The 23,305-nt window shown below is 54.7% G+C and overlaps 1 protein-coding gene across 1 annotated transcript in view; it reads right to left on the bottom strand.

Moving 5' to 3' along the window:
• The window catches only part of LOC123770981 (conserved oligomeric Golgi complex subunit 4), a 333,387-nt gene that overhangs the window by 96,491 nt on the left and 213,591 nt on the right, over positions 1-23,305 (bottom strand). Inside the window, exon 12 of the mRNA XM_045763150.2 lies at positions 18,002-18,131. Coding sequence (XP_045619106.1) covers positions 18,002-18,131 — 130 coding nt within the window. The remainder of the gene's footprint in view (positions 1-18,001; positions 18,132-23,305) is intronic.

Raw genomic sequence — 23,305 nt, 5'->3', positions numbered from 1 at the left:
GGAAGGGGCAACCCCCGAAACTGTCCGAGTTTCAGAAACCTCTAAACCCTGCCCCGACCCCAAAGCCCTCAGACGCTTGGGAGCCAGAAGCAGGGGAATGGGGGGGGGGGGGTGAACCAAATGAACCACAGCAGGGGAAGAACGAGGGGGCGCAGACTGAACTAAGGCCGACGCGACCAGCACCCCCAAGTCTGGGACCCTAGAAGCCAAACAGGGCAGCCTCGGGGCTGCCCCGCCCCAAAACAAACCCCTATTTTGGTTAAAAACGCCAAAAATAGGCAAAGAAGTGGACAGAACTCTCCAAAAGAAAACGAGCAAACAAGCATGACGTCACACGAGCCACGCCTCGTGTGACGGGAGGCGGTCGGTGCTCCACATCTCAACTCGAATGCGAGACCCAAAGTAACACAGGCCCGACTAGGCCCAGGAACGTTAACAAGGTAGCGTGCAACCAGGACGCTGTTCGACCGCCAAAAACCCCGTGCTTGAATGTCAGCCCAGGACATGTTACCAAAGACGGCAACAAGAGCAGCAAACTTACAAACGTCATGGGCATGGGGATTGTTACGGACTTGCCACCGCCATCTGCATATGGCCTGGTAGTTCCAGTGCCATCTATGAGTCTGTACTCAAACTCCCAAGGAATGGGACGCTACATAGACAACGCCATCTATGGGTGGTGGAGTAACAGCTGTAAATGGCTCAAGATTCCTGCCTTGATTAACAAGTGAGGTCGTAGTAATGTAGTGAGTGACCTCTGGTGATGCGGCGATTCAAGACCAGCACCATCTGTAGGAGCTACAAGCATAATGTCAATGCCCGAGTGAGCCAGTGTTGCTTCTTGGTTTCTCCGGTACCCTATAACTGATGACGTGTCTGTATCCACAGAGGCGACTTGGGATCAGCAGTGGTACTGAGGATGGCAGTCTACTTTGGGCAGCCTGAACTCTCCCAACTTGGTCCCGCCTGATGACTAAGTAAGCCGCCGCCAATCAGGAATAGTGTAGATTCAGCTAGTGTAGTAGCAGTGGAAGAATTCGGAGCATCCCGGGACTGGCGAAGGGGAGACACGACTGACAGTGAGGTGCCTGTCGAGGAGCATTACTAGTCCGTCACTAAGGCTCCTGCCAGGGGTGCGGTACCCCTGTATTTGTCTGTGTAGACGCCCCAATCAGCGCGTGGCTGAGGTTCTCTGTCAGCACTTGGCTGGAGAGTGGTTGTGGGCAGAGAGGCACCTTGTGAGACTGCCGGTAGGCTGGCCCATGGCAAAGGTAGACTCGTCAGTGTTTCCCAGTACTGTGGCCGGTAAGGTCGGGAACGGTACTGTGTGTCGGGGAAACACGAAGATTGACGAAGGCTGCATTGTGTTAGCGTCATGGAGTGCTCAGTGTCCTATGTGAGAGCGGCACCTGTATATACATCTAAGTGTAGTAATATTAATTTTTATGCTTCTATTTAAGGTCATGGGAATATATTGATAAAAGAATCAGTGTTGTGTTAATCCACTCCCCTTTTATTTATTGCAGTACCTAGTCAACTCCTTGAAAGCCACTACCGACTTGGGGTCGGATACTATCACTTAGGGTCCATCCATCAAGAACCTGGTTACGACCCATAGTGGCTGTAATAGGGATAGACTGCAGGCCGGCTAGACTCAATAACCCTGCAGATGACCCGAGAGACCCCGTACGTGCGAACAGGGAAGAAGAGAAACCAAATCAACCCAAAGCGTGTCTGGGGACGCGCTTTGGGTTGATTTGGTTTCAGTGCACCACAGAAGCCGTGGTGCACAAAGAACAGAGGAGAGCCACAACTGGACAACACATGATGCACCCCTGGCCTGATCAATCATACATCAACAACCCAAGGACCCCAACGGAAAGCAGCAGACTCATGCCTCACTAGAAAAGAACGAGACGGCTGCAAACGAACAAGAAAGCGCTTCGGAAAAACAAACCTGAACCGAAGGGGCCACAACAAACCAAGGCGAAGATAGGAATGAGAGTACATCGGCCAAAGACAGGACAGTGCAGGCGGCGCATGAGCAGGCCAGAGGCAAACAATGCCTGAGACAGCCCGCACAACGGTGCAGAAGGAATACAAAAAAACGAAAGCAAACCGTAACAACTTCGCCAGCACCTCCTGAGACAGGGCAACAGCATGCACCAAGCTGACAGTCCCAAACCCCCACGAGAGAAGGACACGACCATGTCAGCAAAGACCGCAGGATACCTACGAAGATACAAAAAAAAAAAGAATGGACCGCCAGCAAAACCCCATACCCCTGTCAAGATGAAGCACACAGGTGGTACACCATCAACGAAGCCACCTGATCACTAAAGATGGTGAGAGACAAGAGTCAAAATTATCAGACTGGAAGACTTGAAGATAAGACTGAACGAGCCCCAATACTGACTGAACCAATCATTAGAAGAGGCGGAGCCGGGGAAAAAACTCTAGGTTCGGACACCGAGCAAGCAGCGACCGAAACCAAGGCTAGCAAAGAACCAGAAGGAACGTTTGCTAGGGAACCAGGAACTCAAACCCGGTGAGCAGGGAAAGAACCAACCCAGGCTAGCACAGCCCGTCCTCCAAAAATGGGGTGGTAAATGTAAGAAGACAAATAAGTGCAATTATGTACTATTCATAGCAGTTAGGAATTGTACTTATTTTCACTTAGTATTAAATCGTCCTGTCAAATATATTGTGAATATTTGAGTTTACCTGAAAAACTGAATAGAAAACCACAACCTCACCTAACCGTCTTAGTTTTTGAAGATAATAATTTTATTGCTTCTTAATTACAATTAGTACTTAACCTATAGCTATATTGATATTACAGTTTTATAAAACTAATAAAACAAAACTAAAATACCAGTATATCAATAAATTGTAAAGTAATTCAGGATATTTTAAAATTTTGTATAAAATCTATATTGTTTAATAAACCTGTAAAACAAATTCCTGATATTTAAAACTTGTGAATTGCAAATTGAAATTGAAAACTTCATCCTAAAATTCTGAGTGTCTTAACAGAAAACGAGAAGAATTAAATCGGGGGAGGGAGTTGGGTAAATGTAACAGCCCCATAAGTGCAATTATGCACTGTTTATGACAGTAAGAAAGTGTACTTATTACACTTAGTATTAAATCGTACTGTCAATTCAGAGGATGGGTTGTATTCAGAGGATGGGTTGGCTAGCAGATACGCCTTCTCCGGGAGAAACCCCTCCCCCGGAACCTGAAAGGACCAAGAAGTTAAATAACGGATGACAATGAGAAGCCGCCGCTTGTCGAAAGAGCCGAACCGTAGATTCTGCAAACAGCAAGGACAAAATGGCAACAAAAACCAAATAGCCAGGGCCCAGGCAGAGGCCAACGAGGAAGCAAGCACCATGAGCCGACATGCAAGATGTGAAGCGAAAAACAGCGACACCGCAACCTGCAGGAGCAGTGCAACCAGCTCCAGCAGGACAGAACGATGCACGCGAAGCAGAGTAACAGATGAGGCGAACTATCCAGGATGTGCACCGCATGAAGGCAAAAATGTACTGTCCGGCAAAGGAACACAAGGAAAAGGCCATAGCCAGGGCAGTAATCCTAGCTCCCCCCGTCCTAACAAAAAGGAACAGTAGAGGCAGGAGTGTGTGATTGGAACCTACAGCCACCAGCAGACATTGCAACACAGAAGCTGGTAGGGACATACAAGAAGATGAAAGAACTCAGTTCTACAACTGAACAGTGTTACTGTCCAATCGAGGGAACTGAACATGTACACAGTCCAACCTAGCACCAACACTAGTACAGTGCTTCCTCACTCTAACGAACCCCGCTCTATCAAATTCCCGGACGATCCGAACAAATTGAATTCGGTACTAAATGTACAGTGGAACATACAATTATTAGATTAAGTGAGGATTGTTCGTGCAAGCGATCACCGAGACCGAGCTGCCAAAGCTGATGACAGCCACTGTCATCAACTATGATTCACCAAAGTGTAAACAGTTGTACAGAATTATATTTTGCTTACCCATTGTTTCCAGTGAGAAATGGTTGAAGGATGATAAAATGGTGTCAGGAGAGGAAGGTTGCATCATTGGTGATGGTGGGAGTCTGGGGTCAAGTGGTGTCAATAGTTGGGGGTTTAGTGTCAGGAGGCAGGTGGTGGAAGTTATTCTCATTGGGGGTTATCAGAGAAGACCTGGTGGTGTCAGTGGTGGAAGTTGTCAGGGGAGGTAGGTGGTGTCACGAGAGGCAGGTGGTGTCAGGGAAGGCAGGTGGTGTCAGATGTTGTCAGGAGAGGCAGGTGGTGTCTGGAAAGGCAGGTGGTGGCAGGTGATGTCAGATGTTGTCAGGGGAGGCAGGTGGTGCCAGATGTTGTCAGGAGAGGCAGGTGGTGTCAGGGAAGGCAGGTGGTGGCAGATGTTGTCAGGGGAGGCAGGTGGTGCCAGATGTTGTCAAGGGAGGCAGATGGTGCCAGATGTTGTCACAGGAGGCAGGTGGTGACATGTGGTGTCAGGGGAGGCAGGGGGGGGAGGTGGTGTCAAGTGGTGTCAGGTGGTGGCAGCTGGTGTCAGGGGAGGCAGGTGGTGGCAGGTGGTGGCAGGTGGTGTCAGGGGAGGTAGGTGGTGTCAGGGGAGGAGGGTGGTGGCAGGTGGTGTCAGGGGAGGAAGGTGGTGGCAAGTGGTGTCAGGGGAGGCAGGTGGTGCCAGATGTCAGAGGCAGGTGGTGCCAGATGTCAGGGGAGGCAGGTGGTGCCAGATGTTGTCAGGGGAGGCAGGTGATGTCAGGAGAGGCAGGTGGTGTCAGGGGAGGCAGGTGGTGGCAGCTGGTGTCAGGGGAGGCAGGTGGTGTCAGGGGAGGCAGGTGGTGTCAGAGGAAGCAGGTGGTGTCAGGGGAGGCAGGTGGTGCCAGGGGAGGCAGGTGGTGTCAGAGGAAGCAGGTGGTGTCAGGGGAGGCAGGTGGTGGCAGGTGTCAGGGGAGGCAGGTGGTGTCAGGGGAGGCAGGTGGTGGCAGGTTGTGTCAGGTAAGGCAGGTTTTGTCAGGTGATGTCAGAGGAGGCAGGTTGTGTCAGGAAAGGCAGGTGGTGTCAGGGGAGGCAGGTGGTATCAGGTGGTGTCAGGGGAGGCAGGTGGTGGCAGGTGTCAGGGGAGGCAGGTGGTGTCAGGGGAGGCAGGTGGTATCAGGGGAAGCAGGTGGCAGGTGGTGTCAGGGGAGGCAGGTTGTGTCAGGGAAGGCAGGTGGTGTCAGGGGAAGCAGGTGGTGGCAGGTGGTGTCAGGGGAGGCAGGTGGTGGCAGGTTGTGTCAGGGGAGGCAGGTGGTGTCAGGGGAGGCAGGTGGTGGCAGGTGGTGTCAGGGGAGGCAGGTGGTGTCAGGGGAGGCAGGTGGTGTCAGGGGAAGCAGGTGGCAGGTGGTGTCAGGGGAGGCAGGTGGTGTCAGGGGAGGCAGGTGGTGTCAGGGGAAGCAGGTGGCAGGTGGTGTCAGGGGAGGCAGGTGGTGTCAGGGGAGGCAGGTGGTGGCAGGTGGTGTCAGGTGAGGCAGGTGGTGGCAAGTGGTGTCAGGGGAGGCAGGTGGTGGCAGGTTGTGTCAGGGGAGGCAGGTGGTGTCAGGGGAAGCAGGTGGTGTCAGGGGAGGCAGGTGGTGTCAGGGGAGGCAGGTGGTGTCAGGGGAAGCAGGTGGCAGGTGGTGTCAGGGGAGGCAGGTTGTGTCAGGGAAGGCAGGTGGTGTCAGGGGAAGCAGGTGGTGTCAGGGGAGGCAGGTGGTGTCAGGTGAGGCAGGTGGTGTCAGGTGAGGCAGGTGGTGGCAGGTGGTGTCAGGTGATGTCAGGGGAGGCAGGTGGTGTCAGGGGAGGCAGGTGAGGCAGGTGGTGTCAGGGGAGGCAGGTGGTGGCAGGGGAAGCAGGTGGTGGCAGGTTGTGTCTGGGGAGGCAGGTGGTGTCAGGGGAGGCAGGTGGTGTCAGGGGAGGCAGGTGGTGTCAGGGGATGCAGGTGGTGTCAGGGGAGGCAGGTGGTGTCAGGGGAGGCAGGTGGTGTCAGGGGTGGCAGGTGGTGTCAGGGGAGGCAGGTGGTGTCAGGTGATGTCAGGGGAGGCAGGTGGTGTCAGGTGATGTCAGGGGAGGCAGGCGGTGTCAGGTGATGTCAGGGGAGGCAGGCGGTGTCAGGTGATGTCAGGGGAGGCAGGCGGTGTCAGGTGATGTCAGGGGAGACAGGTGGTGTCAAGTGATGTCAGGGGAGGCAGGCAGTGTCAGGTGATGTCAGGGGAGGCAGGTGGTGTCAGGGGAGGCATGTGGTGTCAGGGGAGGCAGGTGGTGTCAGGGGAGGCAGGTGGTGTCAGGTGATGTCAGGGGAGGCAGGTGGTGTCAGGGGAGGCATGTGGTGTCAGGGGAGGCAAGTGGTGTCAGGGGAGGCAGGTGGTGTCAGGGGAGGCATGTGGTGTCAGGGGAGGCAAGTGGTGTCAGGGGAGGCAGGTGGTGGCAGGGGAGGCAGGTGGTGTCAGGGGAGGCAGGTGGTGTCAGGGGAGGCAGGAAGTGTCAGGGGAGGCAGGTGGTGGCAGGGGAGGCATGTGGTGTCAGGGGAGGCAATTGGTGTCAGGGGAGGCAGGTGGTGACAGGGGAGGCAGGTGGTGGCAGGGGAGGCAGGTGGTGGCAGGGGAGGCAGGAAGTGGCAGGGGAGGCAGGTGGTGTCAGGGGAGGCAGGTGGTGTCAGAGGAAGCAGGTGGTGTCAGGGGAGGCAGGTGGTGCCAGGGGAGGCAGGTGGTGTCAGAGGAAGCAGGTGGTGTCAGGGGAGGCAGGTGGTGTCAGGGGAGGCAGGTTGTGTCAGGTAAGGCGGGTTTTGTCAGGTGATGTCAGAGGAGGCAGGTTGTGTCAGGAAAGGCAGGTGGTGTCAGGGGAGGCAGGTGGTATCAGGTGGTGTCAGGGGAAGCAGGTGGTGGCAGGTGTCAGGGGAGGCAGGTGGTGTCAGGGGAGGCAGGTGGTATCAGGTGGTGTCAGGGGAGGCAGGTGGTGTCAGGGGAGGCAGGTGGTATCAGGTGGTGTCAGGGGAGGCAGGTGGTATCAGGTGGTGTCAGGGGAGGCAGGTGGTGGCAGGTGTCAGGGGAGGCAGGTGGTGGCAGTTGGTGTCAGGGAAGGCAGGTGATGTCAGGGGAGGCAGGTGGTGTCAGGTGATGTCAGGGGAGGCAAGTGGTGTCAGGTGATGTCAGGGGTGGCAGGTGATGTCAGGTGGTGTCAGGGGAGGCAGGTGGTGTCAGGTGATGTCAGGGGAGGCAGGTGGTGTCAGGTGAGGCAGGTGGTGGCAGGTGGTGTCAGGTGAGGCAGGTGGTGGCAGGTGGTGTCAGGGGAGGCAGGTGGTGGCAGGTTGTGTCAGGGGAGGCAGGTGGTGTCAGGGGAAGCAGGTGGTGTCAGGGGAGGCAGGTGGTGTCAGGGGAGGCAGGTGGTGTCAGGGGAAGCAGGTGGCAGGTGGTGTCAGGGGAGGCAGGTTGTGTCAGGGAAGGCAGGTGGTGTCAGGGGAAGCAGGTGGTGTCAGGGGAGGCAGGTGGTGTCAGGTGAGGCAGGTGGTGGCAGGTGGTGTCAGGTGAGGCAGGTGGTGGCAGGTGGTGTCATGTGATGTCAGGGGAGGCAGGTGGTGTCAGGTGAGGCAGGTGGTGGCAGGTGGTGTCAGGGGAGGCAGGTGGTGGCAGGTGGTGGCAGGGGAAGCAGGTGGTGGCAGGTTGTGTCTGGGGAGGCAGGTGGTGTCAGGGGAGGCAGGTGGTGTCAGGGGAGGCAGGTGGTGTCAGGGGATGCAGGTGGTGTCAGGGGAGGCAGGTGGTGTCAGGGGAGGCAGGTGGTGTCAGGGGTGGCAGGTGGTGTCAGGGGAGGCAGGTGGTGTCAGGTGATGTCAGGGGAGGCAGGTGGTGTCAGGTGATGTCAGGGGAGGCAGGCGGTGTCAGGTGATGTCAGGGGAGGCAGGCGGTGTCAGGTGATGTCAGGGGAGGCAGGCGGTGTCAGGTGATGTCAGGGGAGACAGGTGGTGTCAAGTGATGTCAGGGGAGGCAGGCAGTGTCAGGTGATGTCAGGGGAGGCAGGTGGTGTCAGGGGAGGCATGTGGTTTCAGGGGAGGCAAGTGGTGTCAGGGGAGGCAGGTGGTGTCAGGTGATGTCAGGGGAGGCAGGTGGTGTCAGGGGAGGCATGTGGTGTCAGGGGAGGCAAGTGGTGTCAGGGGAGGCAGGTGGTGTCAGGGGAGGCATGTGGTGTCAGGGGAGGCAAGTGGTGTCAGGGGAGGCAGGTGGTGGCAGGGGAGGCAGGTGGTGGCAGGGGAGGCAGGTGGTGCCAGGGGAGGCAGGAAGTGTCAGGGGAGGCAGGTGGTGGCAGGGGAGGCATGTGGTGTCAGGGGAGGCAAGTGGTGTCAGGGAAGGCAGGTGGTGGCAGGGGAGGCAGGTGGTGGCAGGGGAGGCATTTGGTGTCAGAGGAGGCAAGTGGTGTCAGGGGAGGCAGGTGGTGACAGGGGAGGCAGGTGGTGGCAGGGGAGGCAGGTGGTGGCAGGGGAGGCAGGAAGTGGCAGGGGAGGCAGGTGGTGGCAGGGGAGGCAGGTGGTGGCAGGGGAGGCAGGTGGTGTCAGGGGAGGCAAGTGGTGGCAGGGGAGGCAGGTGGTGTCAGGGGAGGCAGGTGGTGGCAGGGGAGGCAGGTGGTGGCAGGGGAGGCAGGTGGTGTCAGAGGAAGCAGGTGGTGTCAGGGGAGGCAGGTGGTGTCAGGGGAGGCAGGTTGTGTCAGGTAAGGCGGGTTTTGTCAGGTGATGTCAGAGGAGGCAGGTTGTGTCAGGAAAGGCAGGTGGTGTCAGGGGAGGCAGGTGGTATCAGGTGGTGTCAGGGGAAGCAGGTGGTGGCAGGTGTCAGGGGAGGCAGGTGGTGTCAGGGGAGGCAGGTGGTATCAGGTGGTGTCAGGGGAGGCAGGTGGTGTCAGGGGAGGCAGGTGGTATCAGGTGGTGTCAGGGGAGGCAGGTGGTATCAGGTGGTGTCAGGGGAGGCAGGTGGTGGCAGGTGTCAGGGGAGGCAGGTGGTGGCAGTTGGTGTCAGGGAAGGCAGGTGATGTCAGGGGAGGCAGGTGGTGTCAGGTGATGTCAGGGGAGGCAAGTGGTGTCAGGTGATGTCAGGGGTGGCAGGTGATGTCAGGTGGTGTCAGGGGAGGCAGGTGGTGTCAGGTGATGTCAGGGGAGGCAGGTGGTGTCAGGTGAGGCAGGTGGTGGCAGGTGGTGTCAGGTGAGGCAGGTGGTGGCAGGTGGTGGCAGGTGGTGTCAGGGGAGGCAGGTGGTGGCAGGTTGTGTCAGGGGAGGCAGGTGGTGTCAGGGGAAGCAGGTGGTGTCAGGGGAGGCAGGTGGTGTCAGGGGAAGCAGGTGGCAGGTGGTGTCAGGGGAGGCAGGTTGTGTCAGGGAAGGCAGGTGGTGTCAGGGGAAGCAGGTGGTGTCAGGGGAGGCAGGTGGTGTCGGGTGAGGCAGGTGGTGGCAGGTGGTGTCAGGTGAGGCAGGTGGTGGCAGGTGGTGTCATGTGATGTCAGGGGAGGCAGGTGGTGTCAGGTGAGGCAGGTGGTGGCAGGTGGTGTCAGGGGAGGCAGGTGGTGGCAGGTGGTGGCAGGGGAAGCAGGTGGTGGCAGGTTGTGTCTGGGGAGGCAGGTGGTGTCAGGGGAGGCAGGTGGTGTCAGGGGAGGCAGGTGGTGTCAGGGGATGCAGGTGGTGTCAGGGGAGGCAGGTGGTGTCAGGGGAGGCAGGTGGTGTCAGGGGAGGCAGGTGGTGTCAGGGGTGGCAGGTGGTGTCAGGGGAGGCAGGTGGTGTCAGGTGATGTCAGGGGAGGCAGGTGGTGTCAGGTGATGTCAGGGGAGGCAGGCGGTGTCAGGTGATGTCAGGGGAGGCAGGCGGTGTCAGGTGATGTCAGGGGAGGCAGGCGGTGTCAGGTGATGTCAGGGGAGACAGGTGGTGTCAAGTGATGTCAGGGGAGGCAGGCAGTGTCAGGTGATGTCAGGGGAGGCAGGTGGTGTCAGGGGAGGCATGTGGTTTCAGGGGAGGCAAGTGGTGTCAGGGGAGGCAGGTGGTGTCAGGTGATGTCAGGGGAGGCAGGTGGTGTCAGGGGAGGCATGTGGTGTCAGGGGAGGCAAGTGGTGTCAGGGGAGGCAGGTGGTGTCAGGGGAGGCATGTGGTGTCAGGGGAGGCAAGTGGTGTCAGGGGAGGCAGGTGGTGGCAGGGGAGGCAGGTGGTGGCAGGGGAGGCAGGTGGTGCCAGGGGAGGCAGGAAGTGTCAGGGGAGGCAGGTGGTGGCAGGGGAGGCATGTGGTGTCAGGGGAGGCAAGTGGTGTCAGGGAAGGCAGGTGGTGGCAGGGGAGGCAGGTGGTGGCAGGGGAGGCATTTGGTGTCAGGGGAGGCAAGTGGTGTCAGGGGAGGCAGGTGGTGACAGGGGAGGCAGGTGGTGGCAGGGGAGGCAGGTGGTGGCAGGGGAGGCAGGAAGTGGCAGGGGAGGCAGGTGGTGGCATGGGAGGCAGGTGGTGGCAGGGGAGGCAGGTGGTGTCAGGGGAGGCACCTGGTTGATACCTGGTTGATGGGGTTCTGGGAGTTCTTCTACTCCCCAAGCCCGGCCCGAGACCAGGCTCGACTTGTGAGAGTTTGGTCCACCAGGCTGTTGCTTGGAGCGGCCCGCAGGGCCACGTACCCACCACAGCCCGGCTGATCCGGAACTTCTCTTAGAAAACCGTCCAGTTTTCTCTTGAAGATGTCCACGGTTGTTCCGGCAATATTTCTTATGCTCGCTGGGAGGACGTTGAACAACCGCGGACCCCTGATGTTTATACAGTGCTCTCTGATTGTGCCTATGACACCTCTGCTCTTCACAGGTTCAATCTTGCATTTTCTTCCATATCGTTCACTCCAGTACGTTGTTATTTTACTGTGTAGATTTGGGACCTGACCCTCCAGTATTTTCCAGGTGTATATTATTTGGTATCTCTCTCGTCTCCTTTCTAGAGAGTACATTTGGAGAGCTTTGAGACGATCCCAATAATTTAGGTGTTTTATCTCGTCTATGCGTGCCGTATATGTTCTCTGTATTCCCTCTATTTCAGCAATCTCTCCTGCTCTGAAGGGGGAAGTGAGTACTGAGCAGTACTCGAGACGGGACAGCACAAGTGACTTGAAGAGTACAACCATTGTGATGGGATCCCTGGATTTGAAAGTTCTCGTAATCCATCCGATCATTTTTCTGGCTGACGCGATATTTGCTTGGTTATGCTCCCTAAACGTTAGATCGTCGGACATCATTATTCCCAAATCCTTGACATGCTGTTTTCCTACTATGGGAAGATTCGATTGTGTTTTGTACCCTGTATTATGTTTCAGATCCTCATTTTTGCCGTACCTGAGTACCTTAAATTTATCACAGGCAAGTGGTGGCAGGGGAGGCAGGTGGTGTCAGGGGAGGCAGGTGGTGGCAGGGGAGGCAGGTGGTGGCAGGGGAGGTAGGAGGTGGCAGGGGAGGCAGGTGGTGTCAGGGGAGGCATGTGGTGTCAGGGGAGGCAGGTGGTGTCAGGGGAGGCAGGTGGTGGCAGGGGAGGCAGGTGGTGGCAGGGGAGGCAGGTGGTGGCAGGGGAGGCAGGTGGTGGCAGGGGAGGCATGTGGTGTCAGGGGAGGCATGTGGTGTCAGGGGAGGCAAGTGGTGTCAGGGGAGGCAGGTGGTGGCAAGGGAGGCAGGTGGTGGCAGGGGAGGCAGGAGGTGGCAGGGGAGGCAGGAGGTGGCAGGGGAGGCTGGAAGTGGCAGGGGAGGCATGTGGTGTCAGGGGAGGCAGGTGGTGTCAGGGGAGGCAGGTGGTGTCAGGGGAGGCAGGTGGTGGCAGGGGAGGCAGGTGGTGGCAGGGGAGGCAGGTGGTGTCAGAGGAGGCAGGTGGTGCCAGGGGAGGCAGGTGGTGGCAGGGGAGGCACGTGGTGTCAGAGGAGGCAGGTGGTGCCAGGGGAGGCAGGTGGTGTCAGAGGAGGCAGGTGGTGCCAGGGGAGGCAGGTGGTGTCAGGGGAGGCAGGTGGTGCCAGGGGAGGCAGGTGGTGTCAGGGGAGGCAGGTGGTGTCAGGGGAGGCAGGTGGTGTCAGAGGAGGCAGGTGGTGCCAGGGGAGGCAGGTGGTGTCAGGGGAGGCAGGTGGTGCCAGGGGAGGCAGGTGGTGTCAGGGGAGGCAGGTGGTGTCAGAGGAGGCAGGTAGTGCCAGGGGAGGCAGGTGGTGGCAGGGGAGGCACGTGGTGTCAGAGGAGGCAGGTGGTGCCAGGGGAGGCAGGTGGTGTCAGGGGAGGCAGGTGGTGTCAGAGGAGGCAGGTGGTGCCAGAGGAGGCAGGTGGTGCCAGAGGAGGCAGGTGGTGCCAGGGGAGGCAGGTGGTGTCAGGGGAGGCAGGTGGTGTCAGGGGAGGCAGGTGGTATCAGGGGAGGCAGGTGGTGTCAGGAGAGGCAAGTGGAGATCAGTCATCAGACAGTTGGCAACACGTGGCTGGTGCCTCCATGCTCCACCTGGATAGTCTGCTTTTCACCAAATTAGCTGAGAAAATGTTACCATTTCAGTTGTTTGTAACACACCACTCTATCATATTCCATAGTAGGAGCTGCCTCGTATGGGCCAATAGGCCTGCTGCAGTTCTCATTACTACTATCCCCTACACCTGACTTTCCTCCTCAGCTCTCTCTTGCCTATTTAATACCTGTCCCTACCTGTCCTCATCACAATCGACTTGAGAATGGTCCAGGACGGACCGAAACGTCGTCGTCCCTTCAATTTCTAGTGTGTGGTCTGGTCAACATACTTCAGCCACGTTATTGTGACTCATCGCCTGCATATTCCATAGTATAAATAAAGATCATTTATCAACATCATTTTATAATAAATGATGTTGTCAGTGGTGTGGGGATGGTGTCAGTGGTGGGGGGGATGGTGTCAGTGGTTTGGTGGATGGTGTCAGTGGTGTGGGGGATGGTGTCAGTGGTGTGGGGGATGGTGTCAGTGGTGTGGGGGATGGTGTCAGTGGTGTGGGGGATGGTGTCAGTGGTGTGGGGGATGGTGTCAGTGGTGTGGGGGATGGTGTCAGTGGTGCGGGGATGGTGTCAGTGGTGTGGGGGGATGGTGTCAGTGGTGCGGGGATGGTGTCAGTGGTGTGGGGGATGGTGTCAGTGGTAACGAGCAGCCAGGACCCCGTTCGACTGACAAAAGCCCCGTGCCCGAATGTCAGCCTAGGACATGTTGCCTAAGACGGCAGCAAGAGCAGCGAACTTACGAATGTCATGGGCATGGGGATAAACCTCAGGCTGGCCAGGCTGAATAACTCTGCGGACGACCTGGGAGACCCACACCCACAAACAGGTAAGAAGGGAAACCGGAGCAACCCAAAGCGCATTCCCTGACACAGAGGCCGAGGCACGCAAGTAACGGTGGAGGGTCGCAACCGGACACAAAAATTATGCATCCCTGGCCCGACCAACCAATCTTCCACAACTGAAGGACCCCTCCGCAAAGCTGCAGTCTCAATCATCACCCGAAAAGAGGGAGACGGCTGCAGACAATCAACCTATCACCACGAACGAAGGAGCAGGAAACCCCTGCGCCGGAGGAGAGTATGAGGCCCACGACTCGACCCCTAAATGCCAACGCCAACAGAAAAAGAGTCTTCGAGAAACAATCCGAACCAAAGGGGCCACAACAAACTGTGGAGAAGAAAAGAAAAAAAAGAGCGCTCTGTCCAAAGACCAGGATGGCTCAGGCGGCGCACGAGCAGGCCGGAGGTAAACAATGCACAAGACAGCTTTCTAAACGGAACAGACGTAACACTAATAGTGAAAGCAAGCCGAAGCGGCTCCGCCAGCGCTGCAGGATATGAAGCAACAGTATGGAGCAAGATGACGGCCCTGAACCTCCATAAAAGAAGGATAAGACCACGCCAACAAACACAGCTACCAAAGAAGGGACAGAAGGAAAAGGAAGGACCACCAAAAACCTCACATTGCCGCCAAGAAGAAACACACAAGTGGGACACCATGAACGAAACCACTCGACCACCAACAGAAGGTGAGAGACTTGAGGCAGAAACCGAACCAGCCCCGTCATGGGCCAATCGAGCCTAGGAAGAGGCGGAGCCGCGAGAAGATCTCGTGTGTGACCACGGAGCCAGCAGAGCCGGAAACCCAAGCCGGCATAGATGGAACGCCTGCCATACAGAAAAACATCCCAAAGCTAACAAGCCCGCCATGAGATGGGAGACAACGGCTCCGACACGAGACTCCAGAGAAGGGACATCACAAGACCGTAAAATGCCAACAGGCAGGAAAGCCAGGAAGGCACAAACAAAACACCCAACAATGTGTAGCAAAGGGAATGAAAGGTGCAAAGGTACGCCACCAGACCAGTGCCCGAACCAAGGAGTACGAGCGACGAGGACAAGATCACCACATTCCAGATTCGCAAAGGAATCGATCGGGTAGAGAAAGACTACGGGACCCCAGGGGCACACGCACCAGGGGACACTGGTAGAAGGAGAGTCCAATGAGCTAGAGAACTGTTGGAAAGAAGGAAGCGTGGCAGAGTAGGAGACAAATGGAATGCATGAGGAAGCGATGTGGTGGAGGATGACACCACACTCAGCTTCCAGCGGAGACACGATAGAGCCCAGCAGGCACAGGAACCAGCACATCAGCGAATGATAGGTGAGCAACGGGACCAAAATGCCAGAGCTCAACTCCCGCAAATACAACTAGGGAAGAACAACTAGGGAAGTACAGAGAAACCAACGTATACAGATGGGCTAAGCCAGGCACTGCAAGACAGGCCAAACAAAACTCCACAACCAATCCCCAACACGCAAGCACAGTAAGAAAACTGCAGCAAAAAAAACCTCATAACATCCTGACACAATAATATGTACCCCATAACATACACCCCTACCATCGTATCTCATAACCTGGTGGAGGTGGGGCCTGGTGCCGGACTCAAGCATGGGCAGTACATACATAAGAGTGGGAATGGATGGGTATCAATAGGAGCTGCCTCACAAAGCCCAAGAGGCCTGTTGCAGTCACCTGTGTTCCGATGTTTGTATACCCGTAGCCATAAACCACGTACCAGTGCCTTGCTGAGAGACGCCAGACTGCAGAACCTCACCTGCAGAACGTAGGCATGAATGAGTCACGACACAACGTAGCCGAGAAGATGCCAGGATCACTGCCAGTGAAAGAAGGCAAAGCTGCACATGCTGGAGAAGAGTAGGGGAGAGGCGAAGGAGGAGCCCCACACCCATACGCAGAGAAAAACCTGGCATTCTCCCCATAGCTGCAATCCAGAACACCCCCAGTAGCCACGGGGCATGGGCTGGAGAACTGAGAGGAGCGAGAGGCGAAGCACCCGAGAGAAAAGGACGCAGAACACCAGCAAACATGCACACCACCCACATCAAAACAAACTACCACGGCGCATGCACAGGCAGGGATGCCAGATGTGGATCACGAGAAGTCGCGAGCCGAAGAAAGAAAAACACGAAATTGACTAGAAAACTAGACAAAATAGTGTTATTAACGATTGAATCTCTTTTCAGAGCACACAGGGCAGCTGTTAACAGGAGACGAAAAGAGCAGTAAGCAGCAGAACATACATAACTTAGCCCTTCTGTGGCTACAAGTAGCCCAAACGGGCTACAAGGAGCCCAATCTGGCAACCCTGTGCAGCGCAGGACAGTGCACGGAGAGAAGAAACAATCACAAAAGAATGAAACAGGACTGAAAACCGAGAAGAGGCACGGAGGAGGACCAACAAGCCGTAGAAAGGTCTGGAGGGGAGCCATACCAGAAGACGACAGACATTCCAATAATACGGGAAGAAGCAAAAACCTTCCCAAACCATCGAGAACACAGAGAAGCAAGCGTAAAGCTTGAAAGCACAGAAGGCTCAGTCGCACCTGAGACCAAAAGTCATGCAGAACCCCGGGAAAAGGGGAACATGACAGTGAAGGCCCATCCCAAGAAGAAGGGTGGAGAAACGTACCCACCGACAGGACGGAACCGAGGGATTCAAGGGACAAGGAACTGATCCCGGGAAGGGGCCGATTCCCAACAACACGTACGGAGAGGGGGAAGAAAAACCCCACTCCCCGTAACCGCAAGCCCCGCCCAGAGGGTAGAAAAACCCAGGCAGGTTCGAACGGGGCCCAAGGCCCCCCAAGTCAGCCTCTCACCAGCCCCGGGAACCCACAAGGCAGGTCTCGAGGCCGAGCCGTCCCCCCAAAGCCCCAGCCACACAAAAAAAGCCAGGGCAGCTGGACAAGTACTAAGGAAGGGAGCCCAATGGCAGACTCATAAAACATGACTGGAGGAACAGACTTGAATGCCCCCGTCACTACCCTGGAAGGGGAAGTCCCCGAGACCGCCCGAGTCTCAAGACCACCGAAGTCCCGTCCCGACTCTGAACCCACAGACAATAAGGATCTGGATGCAGGGAGGAAGGGGTGACCATAACAGGGAAAAAACAAGGGGGGCACAGAAGGAAGCAAAATCGAAGCAACCAACACCCCCAAGCCCTGACACACCAATGAAAACGGGGCAGCCTCGGGGCTTCCGAGGAGCAAACAACCTAGTGCGTTGCCACCAGCGAACGCAACATGCAATGCCTGTGCTGCCTGTATCCGCATAGTCCGCATAAGACTGGGTAACCGAGTCACAAACAAGCAACAAAACTTGTAGGACTCCGGGCCAAAGGTGCCACTGACCCCACAGGCAGCAGACGGAGGCAAAGACAGTGAGAGTCACCCTGAGACAAGGGAACAGAGCAACCCTCAAACTCGCACAAAATGAGGGGAGACTCTGGGGTTACATCCATCGAACCCACACATTCCCATGAGGATTCCCAGGGGCCCTGAGATGGAATCACGCTCAGGGAAGCCCAGGCAGGGTACTGCTAATCGGTGCCCAAGTCTAAGAAACAAACTTCTAAGAATTGAGCCCCTGGGACGTGTACATTAGCAGGGGGGGAACCACTGGAAGGAAGAGTACTCAGTACACAGGGGGCAAGAACTAAGGCAGACCCCCCACCAGGCAGACAAACAAAATGAAAAAGAAAACCCCGCTAGAGTTTTCTAGCGTATCCAGGTGGAACAGAGCCAGCCACTAAGATTGATGAACACAAGCTGTGCAGTACCCCGCGCCCCTACCAGCGCAAAACTGCCCCTCACTCTAAGGCGATCAAGGGAGACAGAACACCCTGGCACACAAAGGGCGGCTGAAAACCAAGCAGTAAACGGCCTAGCAGAGGCAGAACCCAAAGAACTTGGGGAAGGTAACCCCAAGCCCCAAGGGCAGTACTTACAGGGCACCTAGGGAAGGAAACCCTAGGCACATGCAGCCCAAGTACTGGAGAATCACTCCCAGCTCACGCACCACCTAGCAGTCATCACTCACTAGGTAGTGTTGAAACAACCACTGGAGCCAGAGCACATGACCGTTGCCTCTAGCATCAGCCTTAGAACTGACTGGTGGATAGCCGGTGTAGGGGGTCTGGGGCTTCCCCCCTTCCCCCTCCCGGGGAGAGGGGAGCTGTGCAGACAGCGGCACGGCAACGTGTGACGTCATGCTCATTTGCTCGTTTCTTTTAGGGGAGTTCTATCCACTTGTTTGGCTTTTGGTAGCAATATTTTCACCAGAATAGGGGTTTGTTTTGGGATGCTTACCTTTCTGGGTGCCAGACCCGGTCAATGGCAGACATAGAATGCTTCCAACCACACGGGGGTTTCTATAGGCCATTGCTCTCTATGCCTCTCTGACGGGGGCTAGGTTCTGGCTCGTGGTCCCTGGTAGCCCACAGAACTCCATACACATGACTGATGCCAAAGTCTGACATTAGCATATCAGCTTAGTAAGCTTCAGGGAGCCGACGGGGCTCCCCCCAGAATAAAGCAGAGAATCAGAGCAACAAGAGATTAGACAAAAAACGTCTATACCATAATAATACGTCACCATAATAAATGTACAGAACTAATTTACTTACTTAAGCACGAGTCAAGTTTAGCTCTTGCCGTTGAACTGAGCCCCACCATAGCACTGTTGATATTATCCTCCAATGTCTGGTGCAGGCTTTTGATGTGCCTTATGCTTGTCTCAGTGTTATTGAGTGCTGTCTATATCAAGCAAACATTATTATTAGTGCAAATATACTATGTACAGAATGCATCATAAATACTCTGAATTTCTGTTCTTACTCTTCAACATATTGTAGGAAATTATTTTTCACAAGACTGACAAAATAAGAAGGATAAATGAGATTACTACTTTAATTGTGAGCTTCACCAATCTAAATCTTTAAGACAATGCTGCTTCTTTCTAATCCATCTATGACAGGAAAACTTATGTACATACTCATCAATAACTATGAGGGGGAGAGAGATCTAGCTCTTTATGCCCCATCTCCTGGCCCTTAACCCCTGGACTGAGAATGAACTTTTACGAACTATTTACAAACTTTTTGGGTTACAAGCCCAATTTCTTCAGAAAATTTGAATTGGGTTATGAACTTTGCTTCGGAAAATGAGTTTATTGATACGCGTATGGCCGACCTAGAGCGTGGTGGCACGGCGATCTTGCCTCAGTTTACCAGTGCCTCCCGCCTAGTGACAATCGTGCCTGAATCCTTTGTAAAGAATTACATTTTGGCGGGGATTTTTGGCAATTTGAACATAAAATTTGTTATTATATATCTTGCCATGTGTCCCAAGAAAGCTAATGGTAAGGTTCAAGGCAAGATAACACATGTGAGAATGACCACAAGGAGCAGCAACATGAGGCAGCTGAGGAAATATCTTCAGGGGACGAGGAGGCAGTACAGAATGTCCCTTATTCAACAATTAAGACGTGGTGTAGGCTGTGGGAAGAAATTCAAACTTTTTGTTGAAATGACTCACCCAGAGCAAGCTGTAATAGGCCATTGCATTAACCTTTTTAATGACAATGTGATGCTCACGACAGACAAGTGTTACAAAGAAAGGAAAAAATTCCTCTATGGATCGTTTTATAATGAGAAAATCAAGCAGTGAGCCACAAGCAGGTCCTAGTGGTATGCAGGCAAAACGTAGGAGAGAGTGTAGTCATCACTGCCTGATGTTATAATAGAAGGGGACTTCCCTTCCAAACACTAACACTTCTCCTCCTCCCTCCTCCTCACCGTCTTCCATACGCCAATAAGTCATCAGTAAAGGTAAGTAATAACTTGAACATACTTTAGTATTGAAGATTTGGGTGAATTAGGTATAAAATTTACTTTGAAGTTAATTTTTATGGGAGTCTGGAACAGATTAATTCAATTTCCATTATTTCTTATGCGAAAATTCACTTCAGTTTATGAATTTTCAGCTTAAGAACAGTCTCTGGGAATGGATTAAATTCGTAAGCTGAGGTACCCTGTATATTTGTTTCACTAAGATGTGAACTATTTGTTGTTATACTGTATACACATTTATATAAAACTGTACATTTTCATGAACGATTATGAACCCACTAAGCCATTCTGTGGGTGGTAACCTCATAACTTGTGGTCAGAGTTCAACCTAGCTCTACATGTTTTGTGCCAAATTAAAACTGCAATCCTTGTATATATAACATTTTCTTCATATTTCGAATGTTTTTGCAAGTGCAATGATGCAATGGGCTCTCAGTAATGTTATTTGTGTCACGGAATGAAGAGATCATAAGTACGAGCAGGTATTTTTGTGCTACTAATATGAGCACCTGTTTCGATTGCCAAACAGACCTCTCCAGACTCATGAGTCATTTATCCCAACCTTGAAAGATCACAGACAGCCTAAACATTACATTAGGTTAATAAGAAACATGCCTCTTGCTTCATTTTGAGGTGTATTTTAATTATAAAGATTGGAAGTGGGATGAGGAGAGCAAAATGGTGCTGAGTGGCAGGCAGAACATCAGGAACCCAATGTATGCAATGACACACACCTTAACCTCTGGGCTGCTATTGGGATTTTAGACCAACACGCCCAGGTGCAAAAAAAAAACAAAAAAAAAAACAGCGTTGAATGTAATGAAACTCCATTTTCTGGGTGAGCCCGGAGGCTCCCTGGAGCTTATCGGGCTAATGTATGTTATATTAGACCGGAACATTAGCTAAGGAGTTCAGACCTACCAGGGACCAGCGACAAAACCTGGTCCCTTCAGAGAGGTTTCAGGGAGCAATGGCCTTGGAAAACCCCCTTGTGGTTGGGGTTTTCCTTATCTGCCATCGACCGGGGTTAGGCACCCAGTAAGGTAGGCATAACAAAACAAACCCCACATGGTAAAAACTAAAGCAAAAATCTGAACAGAGAGGTAGAAACTCCCTACAATCCCAAGGAAACAAGCAAACAAGTAAACATCACACTTTACTGCTGCGCTGATCGTCCGCGCAGCCCTCCCCGCCCCGAGAGGGGGAGGGGGGAACCCCGGACCTACCGCGCCGGCTGCCTAGCATCAGTTCAGAAGCTAAGCTACAACCAATGCGAAAAAACCGCCGACCGGTGGGAGGGAGGGTTGCCAGGGAGCCTCCGGGGCTCACCCAGAAAATGGCGTTTCATTACATTCAACGCTGGATTTCTGTGGGGAGCCCCTACAGCTCCCTGGAGGTTCATACCCAAAGAGAAGGAAAAGAAAGGTCTAACCAGAGAGGCAGCCGCCACAAACTCCGCAACGCAAAGCTGAGACAACAGGCTGCAACCTGCGACCCAAGGCAACAAGAACGCACAGGAGCAGACGCGCATAAAGAATGGGCGGACAAGGACCTCTGCGACCCTCAAATCCCTGCACCCGAAATGAGACCTAGATGTCACCAACACAGCAGCAAAAGCTGCAAACGTCTGAACTGCATGGGCGCAAGGACAGAACACAAACTGGAAGACTTAAAAACTCTGCGGACGACCTGGGAGACCCGAGCCCTGAAACGGGGAATGAGGGGAAACGGATGAACCCAAACTGCATCCCCAGACACGGTACGCAGGTAACGGCAAAAAGGCGCAACCGGACAACACAGGACGCACCCCCAGCCGAACCAATCAAGCATATACAGTATAACCCAAGAACCCCTCCGGAACGCAGCCATCTCGACCGTCGCCAGAAGGATGGAGAAAGGCTGCAAACGTACAAACCTACCACCGGTACCAAAGAGCAGAAACCTGCACCGCAGGGGCTACCACAAACTAAGGAGAAGATAAGAAGGCACTCTGATCAGGGACCAGGACGGCTCAGGCGACGCATGAGCAGGCCGGAGGTGAAACAAAACACAAGAAAGTGTACGAAATGGGGCAGATGTGACGTCCACCCCGAACGCAAGCCGGAGCGGCTCCGCCAGCGCCGCACAAAACGCGGCGACAGTAAGAAACATCAAATAACTGTAGTCCTGAAAACCCAAGAAAGGACAAGACAACCCGATGTGAAAGAGAAGACAACTTACGAAGAGCAAAAAAAAGTGCATAAAAACAAGAGGAACGTCATACTGTCGCCGAGACGAAGCTCGCAGGTGCGACACCGTCAACAAGCCACCTGATCACCACAGAGATGGTGATACCCGCGTCAAAATACCAGACCGCGAAGAGCCGAGGAGAAGGCCGAACCAGTCACATACAGGACCGGTCCGACATGCCGAAAGAGGCGGAGCCGCTGGAAAACGCCCCGGGTTTGGACACCTATCAAGCAGCGTCTGAAAATAAAGATAGGCCAGCCACCAAGAGACCATAAGGACAACTCTTGTGGGAATGAGTTCCAACCGAGCCAGAACCCGAAGCAACAGCTTGACCGGGAGAAGAGGAAAAGGTAAACAGGTAACCCCACCTCGACCAGTCTTGCTGAAAGGCATCCACCGTGAACGCCTCGCAGGCGGGTAAGGGCACCACATAGAATGGCCGACGCCTAGACCACGCCGACTTGAAGACGTCCATGGCCAGGAGTTCATACATCTAGCAGAGTCAACGAAAAGAGTCGGCGACAACTAGCCAATCCGCGAACAGAGGAATGAACCGAGACAGCTGTCCGAAAGGATGCAGGACACACCCTGGACATGAACCTCACGGTTAGCCAAACCTCGAGAATCCAGCAAATGAACCACTCTAAGGGACCAACCCCAAAGGCCAAACACCTAAGAGAAACCCTGTGGTTCCGGCAAAGAACCGCCAGAGAACAGTCCGAATGGAGCTGAATGGTAGAGCACCAAGTGACTCAAATCTCCGAAGCGCAAACCAGACAGCCACGAACTCCCAAACCATAATGTGAGCCCGACAGACGGACAGACCCCACCATCCCCGGCCGACCTGGTGAGCACTGGACACAAAGCCCCAGCCGAGAGATGACCCGTCCGTGAAAACATCGAGCGAAGGCTCAGGGAGGTGCCAAGGCACGGAACCCCGAAAACCCCAAAGAGGAAGCTAGTGATGCAGCACCAACACAAGATCCCCAGAGGAACGAACCCAACGATTGCAAGAGTGGCGGAAGGGGAGTCTCCGAAGGAACCAAACACATGCCGAAGCCAAACCTGACCCAGAGGGCAGACCAGCACGTCGAAGTTCAGACTCCCGCACAACTGCTCGAGCAACCGCCGAGCAACCTGGGACCCCCTCATGAACAGCCGAAGGCGGGACCACAACCGCAACAACACTTCTGGAGGGAAAGACAAGGAGCGGCCCAAGAGCCTTAAACAAGCCATCCAGGTCCAAACCTGGGACGGAAACAGATGGAACGGCCTCCAGCTCACCAGGAAACCAAATCCGGTGATCTGGAAAGAACCCCACCCCTGGCGAGCAGACAAGCGGACCGACTGGGAGCCCACACCAGCCAGTCGTCGAGGTAGGCCAGACACCAAATCCCAAGCAGACTCAGACAGGACCCCAAGATCCGGTAAAGATGCAAAAATACACCCAGTGCCAATTACAAAATAGGGAAGGCAACAAAAATGGCAAGTCTGTAGCCCCAGAACCAACTGTGCCAGTCCTGGAAAACTGGAGAGGAACGTGCCAGGAATTGACCTGGAGGTCCAGGGCCACCATTCAGGCACCCGGCCCCAACAGAAGCTGGACAACAGCGGAGGTCAACAGTCCTCTGATGAGGGTATAGAATCCAGGGCGCAGACTGAAGAAGTCCAGAAGAACTGCAGATTCGACAGACCCATGAAACCAAAGAACCCAAGGAACCCGGAATTGAACCAGGGGGAGCCCAAACCACCACATTTGTCTCCGTGGTGAAGTGGTAAGACACTCGCCTGGCGTTCCACGAGCGCTATGTCATGGGTTCGTATGCTGGCCGGGGAGGATTTACTGGGCGC

The sequence above is a fragment of the Procambarus clarkii genome, chromosome 65, assembly GCF_040958095.1.
Source record: "Procambarus clarkii isolate CNS0578487 chromosome 65, FALCON_Pclarkii_2.0, whole genome shotgun sequence".
NCBI classification, from domain to species: domain Eukaryota; kingdom Metazoa; phylum Arthropoda; class Malacostraca; order Decapoda; family Cambaridae; genus Procambarus; species Procambarus clarkii.
Note: the sequence above shows the minus strand (reverse complement) of the source record. Positions and strands in the feature narration are given on the sequence as shown.